At 36.9% G+C, this 23,339-nt stretch overlaps 1 protein-coding gene across 1 annotated transcript; it reads left to right on the forward strand.

Moving 5' to 3' along the window:
* The first annotated feature begins 7,929 nt into the window (after window positions 1-7,929).
* On the forward strand, window positions 7,930-23,071 carry LOC105380784 (CCAAT/enhancer-binding protein). Its single transcript, XM_038109756.2, has 2 exons — window positions 7,930-8,937; window positions 21,016-23,071. Exon 1 carries the CDS (start codon window positions 8,092-8,094, stop codon window positions 8,929-8,931), a length of 840 nt encoding a protein of 279 aa, XP_037965684.1. The 5' UTR covers window positions 7,930-8,091; the 3' UTR covers window positions 8,932-8,937; window positions 21,016-23,071.
* The last annotated feature ends 268 nt before the right edge of the window (window positions 23,072-23,339 follow it).

Consider the following 23,339-nt stretch of genomic DNA (forward strand, 5'->3'; position numbering starts at 1 on the left):
TTACGTGGGCGGAGAACTTGAAGTCGTTATAACAATAGCTTAGAAACTTTCACAATTGATTTGATAAAGCTCAAAGATAAAGCTCGTTTCGAAGTCATAAAGTATATGTGATAAATTACAAAAGCTCAAATTACTCCTCACAAGAAATTCCTGATCCGTATGGATCACCTAGATCGTATAGATACGACAATAATGTTGATTCGAACTAGATGAAGTGTCAGTGCAAAAGAAACCTTCCGACATATAACCCAGTTCTACTACTGAGCTCATATTTTGAATTATTTCGATAAGAAGATATTACTACGTTTTTCAGTCAACTTAATCGGGAATCGAACCCGAAATCTTCAGCCATTTCTCATTCATTCACAAAGAAATTATTCAAAAAGAATTGGTAACTTACCTATTTAGCTGACTGAAAAGCGTGTCGATTTTATGGCAAATGACTACAGTCTTGGAAATAAGTGCATAAATGACCTACAGTCGTCGAAATATAATAGGCCCGTTTAGACAGATACACACATTTTCTATTTACTCTTGATTTACTTGTTGAAATACATAAAAAGACACATAATAAGGTTTATTTTTTAACGGCTGAAAGAAAAAAGAACTTTTGAAGCACCAAAAGTTACTTATTGTTTAGATTTTGTATGATTTAGATTTGACACCAGCTGTCATCCCATACATTTTCGAGCTGTCCAAACGGACCTATTATATTGCAACGACTGTAACTGTCTTACTTAATAGACCTATAGTTATTGTGTTTTTAAATTAATTAATACCTAAATCACCCTTTTCTAGAGAATAGAACGCAAATGATGTTAGCGTAAATGTCACAAACACCCAAGTCCATAAAAACTAGTTAACTCAAAGTTACTTATAATTTGATTGCCAATTATATCCTGCCTTTTGCCTAGAAAATACCAACATGCCCCTACCATAGCCCCATCACTTCTAGCTATAGCCTGACCAAATGTAAATACAGCGCTTTCGCTGACATGCCTTAACAAAAAATACGTAAAAATTGCTGAAAAATTAAGTTTTGATAATGAAATCCTAATGACAATTTTTGTATACTTTTAAATAAAGATTGGTTGCTAATTGCTGGGAAATTGGGTAATTCAAATCTAAAGTACATGTACCTACATTTTGTAAGCACATACATACACTCGAGAGAAATGAAAACGTTCCACTTAAATACCGACACTAAATAGCGTATTTTTTTAATTACATGTAGGTAGGTACCTAAATACATTTTCGACCTAAGATGTATGTTTTTGATTGGAAATATTCTGATGCGTTGTTAAATATGCCTGTCTACTTCAATATTGCAGTCGTGGTCGTAGCCAGTGGCGCTAGCTAGTTAGTTCCATATTTGCCCGCATCGTCGTCAGTGGCGCGGGCTGGTAACAGTTCCACATTTGCCCGCATCGTCGTCACAGGCGCTGGCTAGTTAGTTCCACATTTACCCGCATCATCGTCAGTGGCGTGGCGCTGGCTAGTAACAGTTAGTTCCACATTGGCCCGCATCGTCGTCAGTGGCGCGGGCTAGTAACAGGTAGTTCCACATTTGTCCGCGGTCGTGGTAAGTGGCGCGGCGTACAGTCGGCGGCGTGGGTAGCTGACACACTTTCGCTTTCAACCGGCGAATCATATCGCGGATCCATTGTCGACTTACTGTTACTAGTTTATTATGCATGATTTATTTATTAAATTTAGTTGGTATTATTAAGTGTTCTTAGTAGTTCCATCGCTAACCAGACATTTTTATTCGTATTATACTTACGTAATTTCATCTTTATAATATTTGTTGAGCAAGAAGGGCGCAAAAGCACAACAGTTCAATTGGTAGACAAAAGCCGATAAGTTATAATGTTAAATGAGTTATTCATTCAACTCATGAAGTAGGTAGTTTGTTATTTTACCGGACGTCGTATTATATCCACGATTTTACTGTAAACATTAAGATAATTTACGTGCAGATTTGCTAATTCGATTGGGAAGTGTAATTAAGTTCTCATCATCATTTATCTGCTAATTATACTTACCTATACCTACTTTTTATATGTGCTACGTCATTTAACTGTTTCTGGGGACAACTGGGGTTTTTCGTTAGATTATAATATACAAATAGATAAGTATTCAAATTTCCGTTAGTTTTCACTGCTCGAATGAAGCGAAAAACTACGCACGCAGCCCCGTGTACAAACCTATATACATTAATAATAATTATATGCCTTATTCTCTATTTAGCACAATTAGATAATATGTGAACACACCAAACAGTTTAGCCAGGTACTCACATCCCCGACACACACATAGAATATAATAGAATTCATATCTAATATACCTCATTATCTTAAAGTATTGGTTAGTCAAAATAACCTTCCGCGTTTGCAAGTTGCAAATAAACATTATTATATCCGATCAATAACCTGACATAACCTCAATTTATAGAACCGACTGCAAGCACTAATGTAATGACGTAGGTATAACATAAAAAAAAAAAACAAATGTGTAATAAATATATTAAAAAATTTAGTCAAACTTGATAAATTAGGTCCAATGAAGCAAGAGATGTACTTACATGAACAGATAAGTCTTTCAATGAAGTGACAAAACACTTCATTTCCAATTGGACCATTTTTTTCGGAAATATACAGTTTACACCCGAGTCCGCGTTGTTCTATGGAAACATACTCCCTACGTGGTCAATGATTATAGTCAGAAACAATCATTCACAGATTCACATATACACTCCCGGGCAATGAAAAAGTTCCACTCACAAAATGCCGACACCAATCGACCCCAATTTTTTCAAAGATCTAATTTATAATTGGAACATATTACCATTTTTAGTTGGTAATATCCCAATGCTCTGTTAAATGTACTTCTATGTTGCAGAAGGTGTCATGCAGCTAGCCTTTTCCGTTTAGGAGTAATTAGGTGCTTTTCTCAGTGGAACCTTTTCATTGCCCGTGAGTGTAAAAAACTGATGATCCTAGTACGGAATTCCTTCTGTAGGTAGTATCAGAATAACATTTTCTAGGAGTTGCAGGAGCCTCATTGGAATACTGAATAATCTGAGAAATGAAATATGGATGTCGATTCGGAAGGCACAAATTTTAATTTTACAGGGCGATGCAAAAGGGTACTAAGCCAAAACCTACATGCGATTTTTTTTTAAATCATTTTCCATACAAACTGTGTTGGTCACGTGATTTTTTACTACCGAGTTTTTTTCGCGAATTTTGAAATTCTGATTTAATTTTTAGGCTTAGATACACCATGCTGCACATGTAGGTTTCAGCTTAGTATACCCTTTTTGCAACAGTATAGCTATATAGCTGTCAATCTATAAATTTTGCAAATTGGATGGATGCTGGAGAAACGGCGTCGGAAATACCGATTTAGTGGACGCACTTGTGTGAATTTCTATACAAAGAATACTGAGTGTGCCGGTGGGACTTAGAACCTTACCTTTCGATTGAATAGATAGATAAATAAAACGTTTATTTTTCCACTTACTTACATACAAATAGTACTTCTCCTTGACTCGATAGTTCCCCCGTCGACGACGGAGAGTGAGAGTGCGTTGCGTAACCACGTTCAAGCTATGACGGCCTGGTACCGCAACCTACATTCAGGCTGATTTCATTCTAGTCGGCTTGGTAAAAAAAATGAAACACTTTCGAGCACGGATATCCTGATAGCCATCGTGGGTGTGAGAGAATTAATGAGATTAAAAAACCTTATTCAATTTTGAATGAAGATTATGAGGTTTAACGGATGGTAGGAGAAAATGATTTCGTTTAGTGACTGTATGTTTCAAAATGTGGTGAAATAAAAGAACAGTCATGATTAGGACTTCATGATAAACCTCAATTTTCATTATCAATGTTTATCAGAGGTATTCATTATAGAAAGTATGTAACTTTTATCCTGAAAGAACAAATAAAGTTATCGTCAGAATGATAAAAAGTGTATAAAAGATGCACTTAATGCTATATATGCTTTTCTATCATCATTGGAACTATTTGGAACCGCTTCTCATTCTTCGCATGCTTATAAAAGCATGCTTATAGATACAGGATAATTTTTAAATTACGTTTCCTAGTTTCTAAATACGTTTCTGCCCTCTGTTCCCTTCTGCCTTCTGTAACCCTGTGTTCCTTCCTATGCACAAGTGGTATACTAAGCCGAAAAAGCGTGACTCAGGACTGGGGGTCATTCTTTACAACTAACTTTTGTTCTACAACTTTTGGAAATCCCAGAAAAAATATTGATTCTCCATAAAAGTTTGTAAGTCACCACCTCTTGCCTTAGTGGTTTATACTATTATTGCAACATCCTGTGTATCCTCTGACCCCCTAAAGGGGTGGTTCCGCTTCAGGTACCAGGATGTCATAATACAAGTTAACACGACGATGGTCGTCCTCAAGCATCATCATCTTGATGACAAGTCAATTATTTGTTGTACTCTACAAGACGGAACTGCGAGCCCACAAAAAATACATCATTATCATCATCGACCTATAGCAGTCCACAGCTGGACGTGGGCCTCTCCCAAAGCATGCCAAATGCCAATGGATGCGATCTTTCCGCATCCAATCATAACCAGCCACCTTTCACAAGTCGTCTCCCCATCTAGCCGAGGGGCGTCCTACACTATGTTTTCCTAATAGCGGTCTATACTATACTCCAGAATACACAGGTATGTAGAATATTATTTTCAAGTCCTCCATTACGTTCTACTAAGAACCCATAACTATTAGGTAAGTATACCTAAATAGTAGGTATATATCCCTAGGGGTGGTTCCGCTCCAGCTACCAGGGTGTCATAACACGGCGGCGGTCGTCCTCAGGCGTCATGATCATCATCTTGCCGCCGGCCATACACTAGGTTACCGGCGCGCTGGTTGCGTCACAACCACTTTCTGCTGTCGTTCGCCTACTTACCCACTCAGCGAAGACAGTTGGAGCGAAGTGAATTGGCATGTTCGTTTTTGTTTTATTTAAATTTGTTTTTTACAAGTATTGTTTTTGTAACTAGTTAGAAATTGAGTTGGAATTGTTACAGTAAAGCACTATAAAAGATTGATCATCTGAAAAGAAAAGCTTTTCTGACAGTTGAGATTATATTAAGTTAGCATGAGTCTAGTCTATTTCATTTAGTATAAGTCTTAAGCGCAGACATTTATATAGGTTTTCTTTTGAGTAATACATATAGTGCACACAATTGGACAAATGGGCACGAAAATATCTAATACAGCAAAGTTTATTGTCCTATAGTAGTTTTGCAGTGTCACCAAATTTGACTAAGAATTTCTAATCAACAATATTACTTAAAAATACGCATATTGCATATTATAAAAATGTAATAAATTTATAAAAGCAGCAAGGAGTACCTAAATACACATCAATGAAATACAAAAATTGCCAATCCACTTCGCGCACACTATACTGCGCAGGCGCATTGCATCACCCGGCGAACCTCCGCTCCCTCCCACCCCACCACCGTTCCCCTTCACTTGTCCCCTAGACCACCGCCCCACCACCTCTTATCGCCACCCATTACGGACCATTTTCTTCTAGGAACCATATTTTTGCAGCAACTGTCAGGGGACAAAGCTAAAGTGAATTGGCGAGTAGAGGGGCGGTATGGTAACTAGGGCTTGAGAACTGTTGTACCCAGTTCTTGAGTCCAAATATACTACTGGTTTGTTGGAATATGAATACGGAAGAATGAAAAAGGTCTGTTGTATGGAGCTTTTGAAAGAATATATTTGGGGATGGATGATGCTGGTGGAGAATGATGATGTTGATGTTGATTAGATGACATTATAAAATAATCATCCATAATTTATCACCAATAAGCGAACCAAAAAAGGATTTTTCTTCTTTGTTCGCTACCAGTTACGTTTCAAGTAATCGCTTTCCCCTAAGTGCCTTATAGTAATAATAAGTATCTATGGAAAGAATTGGATGTAGCATGTTACTACAAGGGAGTAGCTAGAAAGAGCACAAAACAACCCTATTTTTTGTTGAATGGCGATTAAACTGAGTCGTGTTTCATGAAAATCGGTTCAAAAGAATACCTAATTGAACCTAGGTTTAGAAAAGATACTTAAATATTTTTCATAATTTAGGTACTTATAAATAATCATAATACTGTAAACAAACAAAATAACAATAAAGACGTAATACTGTAAAGGCGAAGAATTATAAAAATGCTAACTATTGAATAATTATATTTGGTCTCGTGTTACAGTGAAACGTCAACTAAAGACAGGAATTAGCATTTTATTAAAAATACTGGGTCATCAATCGGTTTTTATAAACACGTGTTTTAGTAAGCATTTTTTTATGAATATGTACGTACGTACCTACTCGTGTAAGTTAAATAATATGTATAAAAGTATACTACATACAGAAGCACTTTTATGAATGAATTTATCACCCTAAAATATTTTAAATAAACATACTAAATACCTAATCAAATTATAAAGAAAGAGTTTTTATTGATATTGGTGAAATTGTAGTTAAATTATCTACATTTCTTAAAAACAGCAAAACATTAAGACCCTGTTTCACAATGTCTGGTTAGTGGCTACCTGTGAGATTGTGAAACAGGGCCTTAATATACTAACTAAATATGCAAAAACACAAAGTATTACAATAGAAATAGACTACACTACTAAAAGTATAATTTTTTGATAAATATTCTATTGTTTTTAGTTTTTAATAATAGTCTTATGTTAGAGGTCCGAGTGCTACGGTGGCGCGTAGGCAATTGCTACGAAATCACGTAGCAATTTTCAGTTTTGCAATATGAAAAAAAACAGAAAAACTTTCATTAAGGGTTATACTTAGACAAGTTACGGTATTTTCAGATTTTTTTGATTATTTTTTTTTAAATTAGACTACATGTGTTCAAGGTTATTTCACACTAAAAAGGTGTTTTTGCACATAAGCACAGGATTATATTATTATTATAGTTTGTACATAATTTACTAGGTATATTTAGTTGTTCTCTATTGTTATTGTTATTTATAGTGGCAACAATCCACGTGAGTACATCAATGCACTTCGGCCTGCCATCCCGTATAGAATTAGTTTTAGTATGCGGAAGTGTTCATGTTATGTTAAATGAAATAATCACGTAAGTAATACTAAACTAACTTTACCTATCTAAGTACCTACTACTTTCCAAAGCTATCTATAACATTACAAAACCCATACCGCGTAATTACAAAGTCAGTTTAAGCAAGATCCTTTTTTACCTTTCACAATTTATATTTTTTTCAAAACTGTATTTCTTGTAAACGCGATTCCTAGCTGATAACGCATGTTCGTTGCTTAGAGTCGTGTTGGATCTCGATTATTGTAATCATCGATACCGATGTTTCGAAAATCGATAGCGGACATGTCAGAGTTCGTGCCGATAAACAGTTTCTGAACAGATTAGCGGCTGCACTCACGTGTGTGTCGTCACACGCACGTTTCTAATGTAATTCACTTATCTGTGCTGTGTGTTTTGTAATATAAGCTGCGCCGACGCTTCAGGATTTTTCAGCAGTAAGAGTGAAAGTATATTTTAATTTATCTATTTTTTTTTCAAGAATTCGCGAAATTACTGTTTAAGTATACATAACTACTCGTATTATGAAAGCTAGTGTGTGGTGTTTACTTGTTTACGTTTACAAATGCAACAATCATTAAAGCAGCACCTCCAAATTTCGCTATCATACCTATTGCCAATATTTATATTCTTATCTGCCAAAAGCGCCGCGCAACCGATAACCGGCGGCGCGACCAAAACACTGCCGAAATCCGCCTCGCGCAGCCTGCGAGCTTCGAGTGAGTTTCAGCGGGAAACTTTAGCTTCCTTCCGGACAACCTTGTCGAGATGAGCGATAGCCCGCGGTCGTCGGCCGCGCACTCAGTCAGCCGCTAGCCGCCGCCGCGCGCGCACGTGTCCCCTCTGTGCTCCGAGCTCTCGCGCGTGTCTCGAGTGCTTGTGCTACGGGCTCCCAGTGCGGTGAAGTGGAGACCAGGAGCGGCGCCGCTGGGCCCGCACTCGGCCCGGGCGGCATGGAGTCCCCACAGATGTACGACGCGGCCGGCGCTCCGCCGCCGCCGCCCCAACCAGAACTCAAGAAGAATGGCGAAGACAAGCGCGCCGCCTTCCCGCCGCCCGAGCTGGACGAGCTCAACGGCCAGGAGATCAGCCTGGACCTGCAGCACCTCATCGAGGACCAGTTCCGCGGCGAGGAGACCATGGCGCTGTTCCAGGAGATCCTCCCCGGCGGGCGCTCCCCGCAGCCGCGCCCGACCTACGCGCGCACCACGCTGGCCTACATGCCGCAGCCCGTGCACTCGGGCGCGTCCTACGCCGCGCCGGTGCCCGCCAACTCGCACGACCAGGCGCCCCCCATCAAGGAGGAGCCTCCAGAACCGCACGACTTCCGGAGAACAGTGACATCTTGTGCGCAGTACACCGGCCAGTACAACCCTCAGCCGCCCGTTGGCGTGAGCAATCCGTACGGAGGAGGGTTCACGCCGCTGCCGCCGCTGGGCGGGCCGCTGCTGCCTCCTCTGCTCAAGCACAAGCCGACGCCGTCGCGGCGCTCGTCCGGCAAGTCCATAGACAAGGGCACGGACGAGTACCGGAGGCGCCGGGAGCGGAACAACATCGCGGTGCGGAAGTCGCGCGAAAAGGCCAAAGTGCGTTCCCGGGAAGTGGAGGAGAAAGTGAAGACGTTGTTGCGCGAGAAGGACGCGCTGCTGAAGCGGCTGGAGGCGGTGTCGGGCGAGCTGAGCCTGCACAAGCAGATGTACGTGCACCTCATCAACCTGAACCACCCGGAGATCACGGAGCTGTGCCGCTCCATGCTGCAGCTGGGCGCGCCGCACGGCGACCACGCGCTCTGACCGCAGGTGAGTGCGACACCTGCACGTGTGTGAGTGAGACACAGCGTGTCTGTGGACATTTTCGGTGGTACCCGGATTTGTCATTCAAAAGAAACGTGAAGAGTGGAGAAATTTTCTTTTTTCGACGACGTGGGCGTTTGAACTGTGACGGATGAGAGTGCTTGGAATGGATTTATGAACATGAGGTGTCGTGGTGTAAGGAATACAAAGTGCACGATAAATGCTATGATGTTGTCTATTTAAATTTTGCTCCATTTCAATTTGCACAACAACCGCAAGAATTATGTTGAGTTACCCTCGTTTAGGTAAATCTAATAGGTCACTGTTGAGCTAATCAGCTATACAAAAGTATTCAAATAAGGAATATAATTTAGGGCACGTCATTGACTTGACAACTTAGTTTAGATTTAACTAACGACAATCAAAATTAGTTTATTGACAGTCGTTAGGCAAAAACACTTTCTCTTGCATTAAACGAATTAATCATTAGAAAAATCAAGTTTCCTGTGTTATAATCAGGTGTTTAAATAAAATATGTTATTATGAGTAACAAGAAATGTTTGATGTAGGACCCTTGCTGTTATTAATAGTAAGAAAAACAAAGCCACGTGATGAAAACACATAAGTACATAGCAGTGACTTTGGAATGAATCAAAATGGGTGCACATTTTACGAGCCACAATTCCGTGAATAACTTGTTTCATTTCGTTTATATTATTGATAAATTTTATGTTTTGCTAACATTCGGACTGGACTTAAAGAAATCTCTTTTAGATTTTCCTTTGAATAATACCTATGAAGAAGGAAATAATATGAAAAAATATTGAATGGGAATTCCTTGTCTTGGTTAATCTTACCTTAGATCAAGGGTAACAATTAACTGTGAAGATTAGAGCGACTTTACCGTAGAAACCATTGTTCATAAAAACTATTAAAACAGCATCATTCGCATCATAGACCTATCTGCCAAAGTCTCGTATTTCATCCTGATTACGATGGCAAAGAAAAAAATAACATAGAACTTTAATCTAAGAACACTCATGGAAGCCTGGTGTTTGCATATTCAGAATTCAGACCATGTCAATTATGAAACCCAAACTCGCAATGCAAACTACATCGGCAAATAATTAAAAGGATCTAAGATGAATAATCAATAATACCTACCTCTTGTACGATTTTTCATATCAGTTCGTAATTTATCTGATTATAGTCACGTTTTCTTTTTAAGTTATAAATTAATCTAACTTGGGCTTTTTTTTTTCTAGGGGCAATTTCCTTCTTAAAATCAGTTGCTTATTTTTGGTCTGAAAAATGTTTGCCTGCATTCACTATAAGTACTAAGTACTTTTATTTATCTAAATATATGGAAAGCCAAAGGCTAAACTTTGCGTTTACTAAAAAAAACTATAAGCAGATATAAAAAAAAAAAAAACACACGCACTCACGCCTTGTACCAATGTACTCCCTTGCGGGGTAGGCAGAGGTGCATTGCTGCACCCACTTTTCGCCAGAGTGTTATGTTAGTCCCAATGTAATAGGGGGCGGGCCTATTGCCATTTTACGGGCACATCCAAGACCCGAGAACAAATATCTATATCTGTGTTTAAACAAATATCTGCCCCAGCCGGGAATCGAACCCGGGACCATCGGCTCAGTAGTCAGGTCACTAACCACTTCGCCATTCGGTCGTCAAAATAAGCAGATATAAACAAGGATTATCATTAAAGTTGCTAATTCAATTCAATAATTTAATACGAATAGTATCAATATTAGTAGCGTCATATTTTGACACAAACTATCGTCTCATTAATCACTTGGTTCATGATAATTCTAACTTTGATGATTCACTGTGGTTATCCGATTGCATACAAAATAGTATAGTTTTTGCGTATAAATTTCCCGGAAGTATCTAATTAGTTCATTAATTTAATTATCATAGTAGTTCTTCAATTCATTTTACTGTCCTCTTCTTAGCATGTCGGTGAAAAAAAGACTAGAGCAGTGTACTATACTATAATAAAGTTTGTCACAGTGGTGAGCAGATTGTTCAGTTATATCAGTTGTCACCCACTGTCAACTCTAAGTGTGTCAAATGAGTGCAGTTCATGGAACCCTTTGTTTTATTACAAATTTGTAAATAGGCCACTTTACATGGAATTTAGATGGCAAAATTGTGGAACAATTATAGAGACCCCAATAGAACTCAGTCACCTATCCAATAAGAAATTCAATGTGAATCTAAACATAGACAGTAGGTACTTTTACTCACTTGAAAAGTCCATGGCAACAGTCCATATTTGGGTCAAGTCACTTCTGAAGCAGGACTTTAAAATCTGGACATAATGATGTTGGATCAAGAATTCTGTATTCAAATTTGTTTGTTGTAAAATCCGTGCAACTTTCGTTTTCACCGTGCGCGGTCTCCAGACGATTTTTAGCTTTATGGACTAGCTTTGAGGTTTCTTTTCGAGTGGGCGTTATTGAAATTTTCGCTGTTGCGGCCTACTTCTTCGCTTCCGTTGCGTTCGGGCCGTTTTTGGATATTTTGCCTATTGTATTGTGTTTGTATGCGTTGGTTTGGGTTTATCTGGGCATTTGTGCAACATGACACTTTCATATCCTGGCATTGAATCAATTCAATGTTTAATTAGTATTTTTAAAAGTTACAGAAGTCCGTTAAAGTCCTCTCCGTATGATAAAAAAGATTAAAAGAAAATTGTTGTCGCAACAAATAAAAAATTATCAAACCCAGGTCCATATTTTTGCATATAAATAAACAAACCACATTTTGTCCAAGTGATTCGACATGTTCTCACAGCTCTTAGACCTAAACCGGGTCAGATTTGTACTAACAAGTTAGTTTGATTTATGGCTCCATTTGGCATAAATTATCTTCCAATTTGACAAAGTCTCAATTAACACAACTGCATGAATGAATAGCCGTATTTAATTTACGTCTAGAAATTTTACCTATTCTGGGTCCTATTATAACATCATCATCACCCTCTACTTCACTACAACTTTTTTGGTTCATCAAAAAATATTTTTACTCCTCAGGACCACAAATATGTTTAGCCCATGCTTAGCGTTTGTCAACTGTCAACTGTTTCGGTAATAAAGAAATTATAATTTTCAAGCCAAGCGATCTGCGTCTTCGAAATCTACAACCATCAAACTTACTAGGGACATACATACATAGTTAGATAATCATCTGTTACAAGTACAAGCGAGGACTTTATAAGTACCGCCTGCATGTTCGTACATGTTGGTGATTCAGCCAGTGAGTTATGTGCTAAAGTTGGTACCACTGCGCCCGGCCCATGTATGTGTGAGCACGGCTTAACTTTCACTTTTTCGTTAATATGCCTTTTGTGTGTTTTTTTCGGACGCTGCCATGTGCGACGGAATCAGGATATTGAGGATTTAGTTTTATGTAAAAATAATCTATGTGTGTTTTTCCGTAGTATGAGTAATTAAAAAACATAAAACCACGTGCGAAACAGTCAACAATAACATGTGCGTGCACTCATTCATTCAAACACCCGAAATACTCTAGATTAAACGAGAACGAGAAAGAATAAACCTGTCCACGGACGCGTTAAAATCGCGCAAGTGCGAAAGGGACAGTAGTATTTTTGTCAACAGAACCTGAATTCGTTTCCGAGGCCTGCTTCTGCGGTGTTGCAACTCCGCGGTATGTGTGTCACAGATTATGTCACGAGTGAGCGGCGATACTCTATCGCTGATAAATTCACAGACTAAACAATAGCTGAAGACGACAAAGGTCAAGGGGTGAAAGTGGGATGAGTGTTGATGATGCGTGAAAATTTCACTTACTGTCTTGTTTTCATTGACAACTTTTTTTTGTAAATTTTCGACACTTTTTTGCATGTATCATTTTTTTGGTTTAGGTTGGTGGGGCATGCTGGGTGTTTTCTAAATAATATTATTATGTATGAGTCGTGCATATGCCTACTGTCTTAAACTCTTAACTTACTCACCTACGCTGAAAATTCTTATTCATCACATAGTGATCACTCCCATAAATTCACTAATTATGACTTTAACATAAAGATAAAACAAAAGTACTTATGTACCTATATTTTTTTTTCTTGTCACACTACAGCATGCCACGTCCGCAGGCTCGCGCCATGTTTGAAAGTTTTTCGGCTGCGCCCGCGCAGGGGGTCACTCTATCTCACGAAAAACTAAGTTTCGATGCACTACTGCGCTAACCACGACTCTATCTTGCTGTATTAAATTACCGATAGCAAGACATTGTTCGTTAGTTTTTTTTTTAAGATAGAGTAACCCTTCAGGGGAAATCGATGACGCCAGCGACATGGACAGTTTCCATCTTTAGAGATGCGCCTTTTTGGTTAACTTTTATTTAAAATACTGGCTTTTAAACGTGACATTTTACTGAAAGGTTAATTTATTTATGCTTTTATTGCACAATTTACAGAAGTAGAGGTGGACTTAATGCTAAGAGCATTCTCTACGAGTCAACCTATAGGAGGTTCAGGAGCAGAAAGTTGGGAAGTACAAATGTTTCCCTTCCATGAAAGAATTCATAGCAACCTTATAATTATAGTTCATTCATGTAAGTCGGTATAAATTTTTGTACTGAAAATCTTCAAAGCAGTAGTTATTGCATAAATTTACAAGTGAAAGCTTTTCACCTGTTTTTAGGGTTCCGTAGCCAAAATGGCAAAAACGGAACCCTTATAGTTTCGTCATGTCCGTCTGTCCGTCTGTCCGTCTGTCCGTCTGTCACAGCCGATTTACTCGGAAACTATAAGTACTACAGTGATGAAATTTGATGGGAATATGTGTTGTATGAACCGCTACAAAAATATGACACTAAATAGTAAAAAAAAGAATTGGGGGTGGAGCCCCCCATACATGTAACTGAGGGATGAAATTTTTTTTTCGATGTACATACCCGTGTGGGGTATCAATGGAAAGGTCTTTTAAAATGATATAAAGTTTTCTAAAAAACATTTTTCTTAAAGTGAACGGTTTTTGAGATATCAGCTCTCAAAGTCGTAAAAAGTATGTCCCCCCCCCTCTATTTTTATAACTACGGGGTATAAAATTCTAAAAAAAATAGAGGTGATGCATGCTAATTAACTCTTTCAACGATTTTTGGTTTGATCAAAGTATCTCTTATAGTTTTTGAGATAGGTTGATTTAACTGTAATTTTGGTTAAGTTATTGTGCTTACACTGAAAACGATGGCTGAACCTTATAAGATAGATCAAAAAATAAATTGACATAATAAGTTTATTATATTTGCTGCTACGGAACCCTTTGTGCGCGAGCCCGACTCGCACTTGGCCGGTTTTTTAACCTTAACGTAGGTACTCGAGTGTAAATATTTTTTTACTAAAATCAATTACACGTAAAAAATAATTAAAATCACTCAATTAGGCTAATAACCATAAGCGTAATAATAATAAGAGCAAAGTGATAAAAACCTATACAAATTATCATCACAGGAAAACCTTGATAGATAATTTTGTTTAACCAACTAAAAGTTTAGATATTTGGCGAACTTCTAAAATCATAATTTGTTTAATATTTTCTATATTTTGTTCCTGGTTCTAAAGTGTAAATTTTTTGAGTTTTCTGGTATCTCCAAGCAAAGTAGCTTGAAGTTTATATGGCAATTACCCACTTAAAGAAGGATGCAGATTTCAGGATAAATCTATGACTTTAATTATTACCATACAGGGACCCTATCGTGTACTCTAAGTGAAAATATGTAATCAGTGGTCAGTGTCACATACAATACAATTTGAATCCGAAAATCGTTGTCAAAACCAGGATAGGGAGCCATAGCCAGGAGTATTGTGTTCCTTGCCTTGATAGAAAACATTCAATAGTTTAAAAGCGTTACAGTTCAATTTTTTTAAGAACGCGGTGCTGGCACGTTGTGGTGGCATGAAAAAAAGTTAGTTAAATACTATAAAAAAAGTTTATGAAAAAAATATCACGTTGGATACCACGGAGAGCCTATCACGTGGCGGAGGGTGCTTGAGGAAATATCCGTTTTTTTTCCTAAATACATAATTATTATTGCTCAATGCTTAACTTTCCTCCTTAACCTTGCAAATTGAAGAGAGAATGAAACTTATTATTTTTTTAAGGTAAGTAATATTTGAATAAAATTCTATGCAAGTCATATTATGTGCAAGAAGAATTTTCAATTAAATATTTTCACTAAAGTAACATAAAGATAGTAAGTAGGTATACTTACTTAATATTTTTATTTATAATACTTAGGTAATTGAAATTATTTTATTATTTGACTCGACAGAAGCATAGAATATTGGTGAAATTACGATGACAAACAATACAAAGTCAGCTCCATAGTAAAATACCTGTTTTTCCTTAATCTTACATTCGTATTAATTACAAACAAAAAACTTTTTAGGCGACCTTCACATGTTTAATTTTATGTGTCCTCAAAATATAATCACCACGGGATTCGTAACAATATTATAATTTGTTGATTATGCTATCCAGTAAATAACTCTTTCCCCATTTTTAAGGCTTCGTTCCGCAAAAAGTTTGCCTCTAAAAGTTTTAGCCTCTTTTCTGTCACGTTGCCCGCGGCCGCCTGGCCGCCACGTTGTTTAAAATAATTTTATTTTTCTGGAATTTTCTGCGTTCAGCCTATCACATGTTTCACGGTACGGGCTCAAAGCGTTTTGGCCAACGTGAGTTGGAAGAAAAAGCTACAATTCTTCTTTGATATATATATTTTTTTTTTCTTATTTAATGGCCACTTGCGATCGGTCCTGAGACCATAAGCAGGTATTTTCTGTGAGCGTCACATGTCGGGTCTGTCATCCATTGATTGTTTCCCCATGTTTTAAACTAGTCCCCTTTTGTCAAGATCCAGGATTTTGTGTCTCTTGAGTCGGGTACTATTCAGTTCGTTAGTGAGCTGGGCGGCGAGTGGGTTCACATGCAGCTGCAGTCGCGTTCTGTATCTAGCTGTTCGAGATCTAACCTCCTCCAACACGGTAGGAACTTTCAAGTATTCATGTATTTCAGATGTTTTGGTGAAAAGGGGTGCGTTGCTTATTTTTCTAAGGATTGCATTTTGACACCTTTGTATGACTTGTATGTTTGAAGTGCTTGCAGTGCCCCAAAGTTCTATGCCATAAGTCCACAGTGGCTTGAGAATAGATGTGTATACCAACAATTTATTTTCAAGGCTTAGTCTTGATCTTGGGTTGATGAGCCATTCTAGTTCTCGTGTCTTCAGGTTGATTGCGTTCCTCTTTTGCTGAATGTGATGTTTCCATGTCTGTTTTCTGTCCAGGTGCATACCCAAGTACTTGACATTATCTACGTGCTTGAGTGCCTCTCCTCCTAGTTTGACTGGTGGGCAGTTACCTTGTCTTAGGGTGAATGTGATGTGCACTGATTTGGATGCACTTGCCTTTATCTTCCATTTTTCCAACCATTTATCCATTTCCCCAAGGTATTCTTGTAGTTGCTTCGAGGCTTGCTCTGGCATCTTGCTGCTAGATAGGGCTGCTGTATCGTCAGCATAGGTGGCTGTGGTGACATTTCTGGACTGAGGTATATCTGCTGTGTAAAGACTGTACAGGGAGGGGCCAAGCACAGAGCCTTGGGGAACACCAGCTTTTATGTCATAAAGTTTTGAGTGGGCTTTCTTGCACTTTACCCGAAATAGTCTCTCACTGAGGTAAGATTCCAGTAGTGAATAGTATGTATGTGGTAGTACCATTTTTAGCTTGTAGAGTAAGCCTTTGTGCCACACCCTATCAAAGGCCTGCTGAACATCCAGGAAAACTGCCGAGCAGTACTCTTTCTTCTCAAATGACTCTCTGATTTTATTGCATACCCTGTGGAGTTGCTCTATTGTTGAGTGCATTTTTCTAAACCCAAACTGATGGTTAGGTAGGAGGTTTCCCTTAGAAATTATGGGCTGAAGTCTGTTGTTAAATAATCCTTCAAACAGCTTGGACATTACTGGCAAGAGGCTGATTGGTCGGTAAGAGCTAGCTAGGTTTGGAGGTTTACCTTCTTTGTGGATCATAATAATATCTGAGATTTTCCCGATGGAAGGGAAATAGGAAAGTCTGAAGATGCTGTTGATTAAGTATGTTAGGTAGATGACCGCTTTCTGTGGTAACTCTCTGAGTATCTCAGCAGTGATTAAATCAAAGCCAGGAGCCTTTCTCAGTTCTAGTTTTCTTATTTCTTTCTGTAGTTCCTTTGGAGATACAGCTCGTATTGGCATACTCATTTGATAGTCACTCTGAAGGTAATCATCCACTTCTTTTTCCCAAGATTCTTTGATATATAGATTTAATATTTCTTTTTTTTAAACTCCCTAAGTACTAAGGTATTTTAATTTTGGTGTATTGTTGCTTTGTTATGACTGCATCTTGTTTTTCAATTATGTACACACATGGGTAGTAAATCAAAATAATTATTTTAATTTTCCGGGTATTAACGCAGTTTTTAAAGTAATTTATGTAAAAAAATAGTAGGCTTAGTCACAGCTAAAGACGACGTGGTAAGTTACTTTGTATTTAGGGCAGTGTCGATAGCAGTGACACAAATGCAGTTATCTATAACAAAATAGGCGTAAACAAACAAAAACATATATTATCAGATCTATCGACGACCACTGAAAGATAAGCTAGGATAGGTTTGGTTGTTGTTTAGCGTAATTATAGTATTTACTAGTAGACAAGCAATTTAAAAAAGCTCGAATTAAATGTAACTCATAATAAGTACTTTGAAGACTTTCTAAAACGATTCTAGGTAGGTGGTAGTACTTGAAGAAAATAATATATTTTTTGGTACAATACCTATTTAATCTACTCGTAATAACCGAGAAATAAGCAAAGACAAACCCAAAAATTCAAAAAAATCTAAATTCAAATGATTTATTGCATTACATACCAAACCGAAAATAATTTAAAAGCCTATAAGGTTCTATCCTACTTGTCGGTAAATTATGATTATAACTTCTAATTTCTTGCAACTTGCAACGTTCCATGAACGCATTTCAAAGAAAATATTTTCTTTAGTCATCTCAACATTATTTTTATCTCCAACACTTATTTCTTCCATTATCTTCAAGTGTTGTGTAAACTTTGAAAAATGAAATAAGAAATGGGTACTAGGAAAACGCTCATACACGATGACCTAGTTATTTATAGTGTTTCAGTTTGACAATAATTTATTTGCTATGACAAATGAGAGTGTATTTGGTTTATCATACTATTTCCTATAATTCTTATGCCTTTTTACTAGAACAATGTTTTAGTTAGCTCTCTGTCTCAGGTTTTATCCATCTCGTATATTTGTAATATTAACTCATATCCCATACAGTAGTGCCTGTAAAATTAGGATTACATGTGCCCACCATATAACAAGGACCTTACAGAAGATAGATGAATCATTGTTACTATTTTTATCATGAAAAATATAAATCCTGTGCAAAGTTGATTCACCTACTGATAATGCGTGTGATCTTTACTGACTCATCCCATTATAAAAACTATGACAGCGTCGCTAACATAGTATTCTTTCATTAACATTCTAACAGACCTATTTACTTGCATTTTTATATAATACAGTTTGAACGCTGTATGTATAAACACGTATAAAATTACGCGAAATCTTACATAAGAGCACGCGTGTTCTCACGGCTAATAACAGTTACCTAATGGCAGTGACCTTACGTTTAAATAATTATAAGCGCCAAATTAAGCAGAGCAATCGCATACGTCCGTGCGCGTCGGCGGTCGGAGCTGAAGTGACATAAAGAGCTGCGCCGCCGACTTTCACTGCGTGCATGTGTGCGTGCGCGCCCTGTGGGTGTGACTAGTTTTTTTATTATTAATTTGGCCCACATTTGGGAGTCAGTTACGTCACGCGTGCATCGTACTTGCATTGTGATGAAGCGGTCACGCAAGATTGCTCTGTGACGTTTTGCTTCAGTTTAGGCATTGTGGATGGCAGGATACGCTGTATCAGTGGTCGGTTAATGATCTGTGATGCGTCTATTGATGGCAGCGGTGCAGTGTTGGGTAGTTGCTGGCGGTTATTGTACAGATAACGATGTTTCTTTCATGTATATCGAACTTGTACACGTAATGTTATGATTTGGTTGAATTTTTGATCTATTTCATTTATTAGTTACCTTGGTTCAATTTTGTTTTTCTTCGCAACGCATCAATTCAATGGATTCATAGACGTGCAGACTGCTTGTGAATATTCAAGACTGTTATGAAACTTATTCATTAAGAATGCAAATAGAGCATTGTATCTAGCACATAAAAATAACTTTATACATATTGTAAACTGGTCAGCCTATATTTGTAGTTTTTTTGACGCGTTGATCTAGACTGGTTACTTTGAAATTGTATTATTTTTTCTTTTGCAGGAATGATGGTTAGTAGATAGTTTAATTACTTATAAAGGTGATAAAAGTTTTCTCATTTTCCATCAGGCTATCTCATAAATATTTGCATTCATATTGAAAATTTTCTCGGCATATTGAAAGACAAAAATTCAAAAGCCTCCAAAAAATCTCAACAAGGGTTCAACCCTTAGCAAAAGTTTATCTACAGCTCTTTAACTTTAACTAGCTTTGAGAAATTCAAAACGAAAATACGAATCAAATGTCCAGCACAAAACACTAAAGTCCCCACTTCCTACCTTTCTCCGTAAGAAAGCATGTTTACCAGTAAACGTATGGATGTGGGAACTAGTTTTTTTTACTATCCAAATGTCCATAAAAGTGGTGGAGTAAAAATGGGACTCTTGCTACGGGTGAACGAACTCGCTGCGTTTCACTAAAACCATTGCTCTCTCATATTTTATCTTTCCCGGTCTTACGTCTGATAAGGCTACTTGCTATGCTGCTGCTGTAGGGATCTATAGGGCTGCGAGGCAAGGTTCGTTTGTTTTGTGTCGTTTTTGTGAAGTTGATAGGTAAATAGGTGGAGAAAAGTCCGTGGTAAATAGGTTTAAATTAAAATGTTTCGAAGCAACGCAAGCTACGAGTATGATTTGATTGTGTGTTCATTTGGTAAAGATTGAAATGACTAATATACTTGGTGTCTTCACGTACGAACTTTTTTGGATGTCCAGCTCTTCCCTTACGCTTCCTATAACTAATATCTAGCTTATATTTTCCTTCAACGAGTAACTAATACTTAGTCTAAACAGATAAGTGATTTCAGATTCCAGCCAATGTTTCAGGCATTAAATTATGAAAATAAACAAAGTTAACCTTATGGCTGCCAGCCACTTGAAGGATAGCCTACTAGGGAAGTAAGAAGTACTTATAGTATAGAAGATATCTAACCCCCAGTTCCACATTGCAGATAAGCGCACCCAAAATCACTTCGCTCCAATTAAACAGGATCTTAACCCACGGCCTCAACTTAAAAGTCCGGAACTTTTTTCACATAAAACTGACAATAATTATGATAAGCGCCCGTAACGGGGCCATGATAATTGACTTTGGCCCGACATTTCCAGCACACTTTCAAACATTCGCTGTTAAATTATAATAATCGTGATGTAACTATTTTTTTCATCTCAGTGGGACATTAGGTCTTTGGGGCGGTTGTGCAATTCTTATTCGGAGGTTATGTAAGGTTTATTGAGTTTGAAAGTCGGTCGGGCTTCCGTGGTCGCTGACGTAACGAGCATCTCGAGTGGCGCGGCATACATCGCTGGCCCGGCTAGACGGCCTTTGTGTAAGCGTCGACCTTTGCCGACAATAGATCGTTAACAATTCAAATATGTCGGGAATCAAGAGGTTTGATACATTTTGTTGTGCAATGATTTTCTGTGGGTGCTTTGTTTGAAAAAGTTTTGAAGTTTGCAAAGTTTATCGAAATACAAATGTTATTTAATATTTTTACTAGAATAAGAACAAGGGAAGAATGTTACGTAGTATTACAGAATGAGTTGATAAATTCGTTTTGTTATGTTCAAAGTCGTGGTTGCAAAAATACCGTTTAGGGCTGGTCCCTAAAGACACTTTTTTATGTTGATTTTCGTTTGTTTCAGGCTGTCCCGACGGCGTCCCACTACTCGCGGCGCAGTATGTAAGAGTGATATAGTGCATTCAAGTAACCCTAGAGACACGACTCCTCTTAACTTCTAAGGTATTTAGTTAGCGAAATTATCATTTGTGATTTATTGTTTATGTTTAAAATGTAAATTTTCGCCGGTGGGTTTTCTGTAAAAAAAGTCGTTGGGCTTTTTTGAGCGCGGAGAAAAGAAATAGACTTTTATTTATGTGCTTGATTTTTTTCGATGGTCGGGTGCATTGTTTTTTTTGTTTTTTAATTTATGATTTCTTTTAATTTTATTGATTTAAAAACGAACCGCGACCAAGAAAATGGATCTCAATGTTGACGCGCGGTTCGTTTTTTGAAGCTCATAGTGTAACCACTGCCAATTGTTTTCCACTTAAAAGAATATAATTTTAAAATGTGCAATTTTTATAATCCGATAAGACTAGACATTCATTATTATATAACCTCTTTAAACACGGTCTACCTACTTATTATTATTAGTGTACGCTAGATACATTTTTAATCATCTGTAATACATACGAAATTTAAACATAAAATATATATGCTCTTTTGAAAACATATAAGTACATTAAGCCGCACATAAAATTGACTGAAAATTTCATAATCATCAAAGTACATTTTAATCATAATAATTTCTCATCTTAGATACCAACATAGTTCTATGTAATATATAGCTGTAAAACTATGATGTAAATAATACTGTTGTATATAAGTTTGGAGATGTTTATGGAGAGTTAGTTAATAACTATTTTGAGTCTTATAAGACAATTTATTACTTCTATATTTACATAATGATTAGGTACAGGAATACTCTTATTGAGACCATTTTGAAAAACAGAAAGGATAACGAAAATACTTAAGTATTTACTTTTAATATTATAAAAATCATGTCATCATAATTCTGTTACTAAAAAAACTGATCTTTTCTATCTTCATATCTCTATTGTTTCCGATGAAACTGTAAATTTAAGTTATTGTATGAAAATGTAAATATTTAACCTTAAATTACTTTTAAATTATAAACGTTAAGAAAGTCGGGATTGTAACGATGGGTTATTTTAATTTTTAATATTATTTTGTTGACGTATAAAAACTTTATTCCTAAAAGTACCTTTTACTATATTCTTATTTTATTTTTGTTAGATTTCTTGACTATTTTATGTTAAGTGAATTGTTTTTAGTTAAATGATAAAATCATTATGGCGACTGTGCCGAATTGGAAATAAGTACAAGGAGTTAAAAACGGATGTTTATTTTATTGCTACTTAATATTTTAAAATGGTAGCTAAAAGCTATAGTTGCAGGCAATTAAAGATTTAATATTAAAGTTTACAAATCTTTGATTGACAGCCCTGGAAACTTTACTGGCTATTTGACAGGTTTCTTTTAAATACTTGGACAGAAAATCTGTTAGGGTTGCCACACGGGTCTCGAAACACATAGTTACCAGAATAAATCCTAACATATATTTTAAATAATAAATGCACGATAAAATGTAAATAAAAGTACCTACATTTTACACAAAACGCGTTGCTACTCCGTCCCAATATTTACCTGCGTTTTTATTAATAAATAGATTAAGAAAATTCTAAAAAATATGAATAATAAAAGATTATATACCTACATGTGAAGCACTGAAACAGTTTATACCTTAGGGGTTTTACAAAACAAGTACCATTAAAAGGCTCCGTAGTCAATTTATGATAAGAAAAATATACGTTTTATTATTGTTACTCACAGCATTTTTATGTATTTCAAGTTCTTGTGCTATTATCATCTAGTTGGTGCTATAAGATCAAATCTTTTCTTATTTCCTGAGCCAAAGACTATAAAAACACTCCTAAAACTATGTATTTTCGTTGCTTTTATATAAATCCCGTTGTAAGAAAGAAAAAAAACGTTTGAGGCCTTTCATATTTTTCTGACAATAATGTTTTTAGAATTAAGTATTAGGATGAGAACATACTATTGATGTTATAGGTGCAATTAAATTTAATATATTATTATACATATTTAATATAAAACTTGTTGTATTATTTATTTGACCGTTTCCTTTATCATCGTCATCATAAATACTTTATTATTATTTTACTGCTCACCAGTCACAAGATTTTATAACATACTAGCTGTTCCCGCGAGCTTCGCTTCGCCTTAAAAGTTTTCCCGTGGGAATTCCGGGATAAAAGTAGCCTCTGTTCTTTCTCAGGGTCTTGACCATATGCATACCAAATTTCATTCAAATCCGTTCAGTAGTTTTGGCCTGAAAGAGTAACAGACAGACAGACAGACACA

This window comes from Plutella xylostella, chromosome 20 (assembly GCF_932276165.1).
Source record: "Plutella xylostella chromosome 20, ilPluXylo3.1, whole genome shotgun sequence".
In the NCBI taxonomy this organism is placed as follows: Eukaryota; Metazoa; Arthropoda; class Insecta; order Lepidoptera; family Plutellidae; genus Plutella; species Plutella xylostella.

Excerpts from the sequence above, each read along its gene's own strand:
- LOC105380784 (XM_038109756.2), top strand. The coding sequence starts at position 8,092 with ATGGAGTCCCCACAGATGTACGACGCGGCCGGCGCTCCGCCGCCGCCG.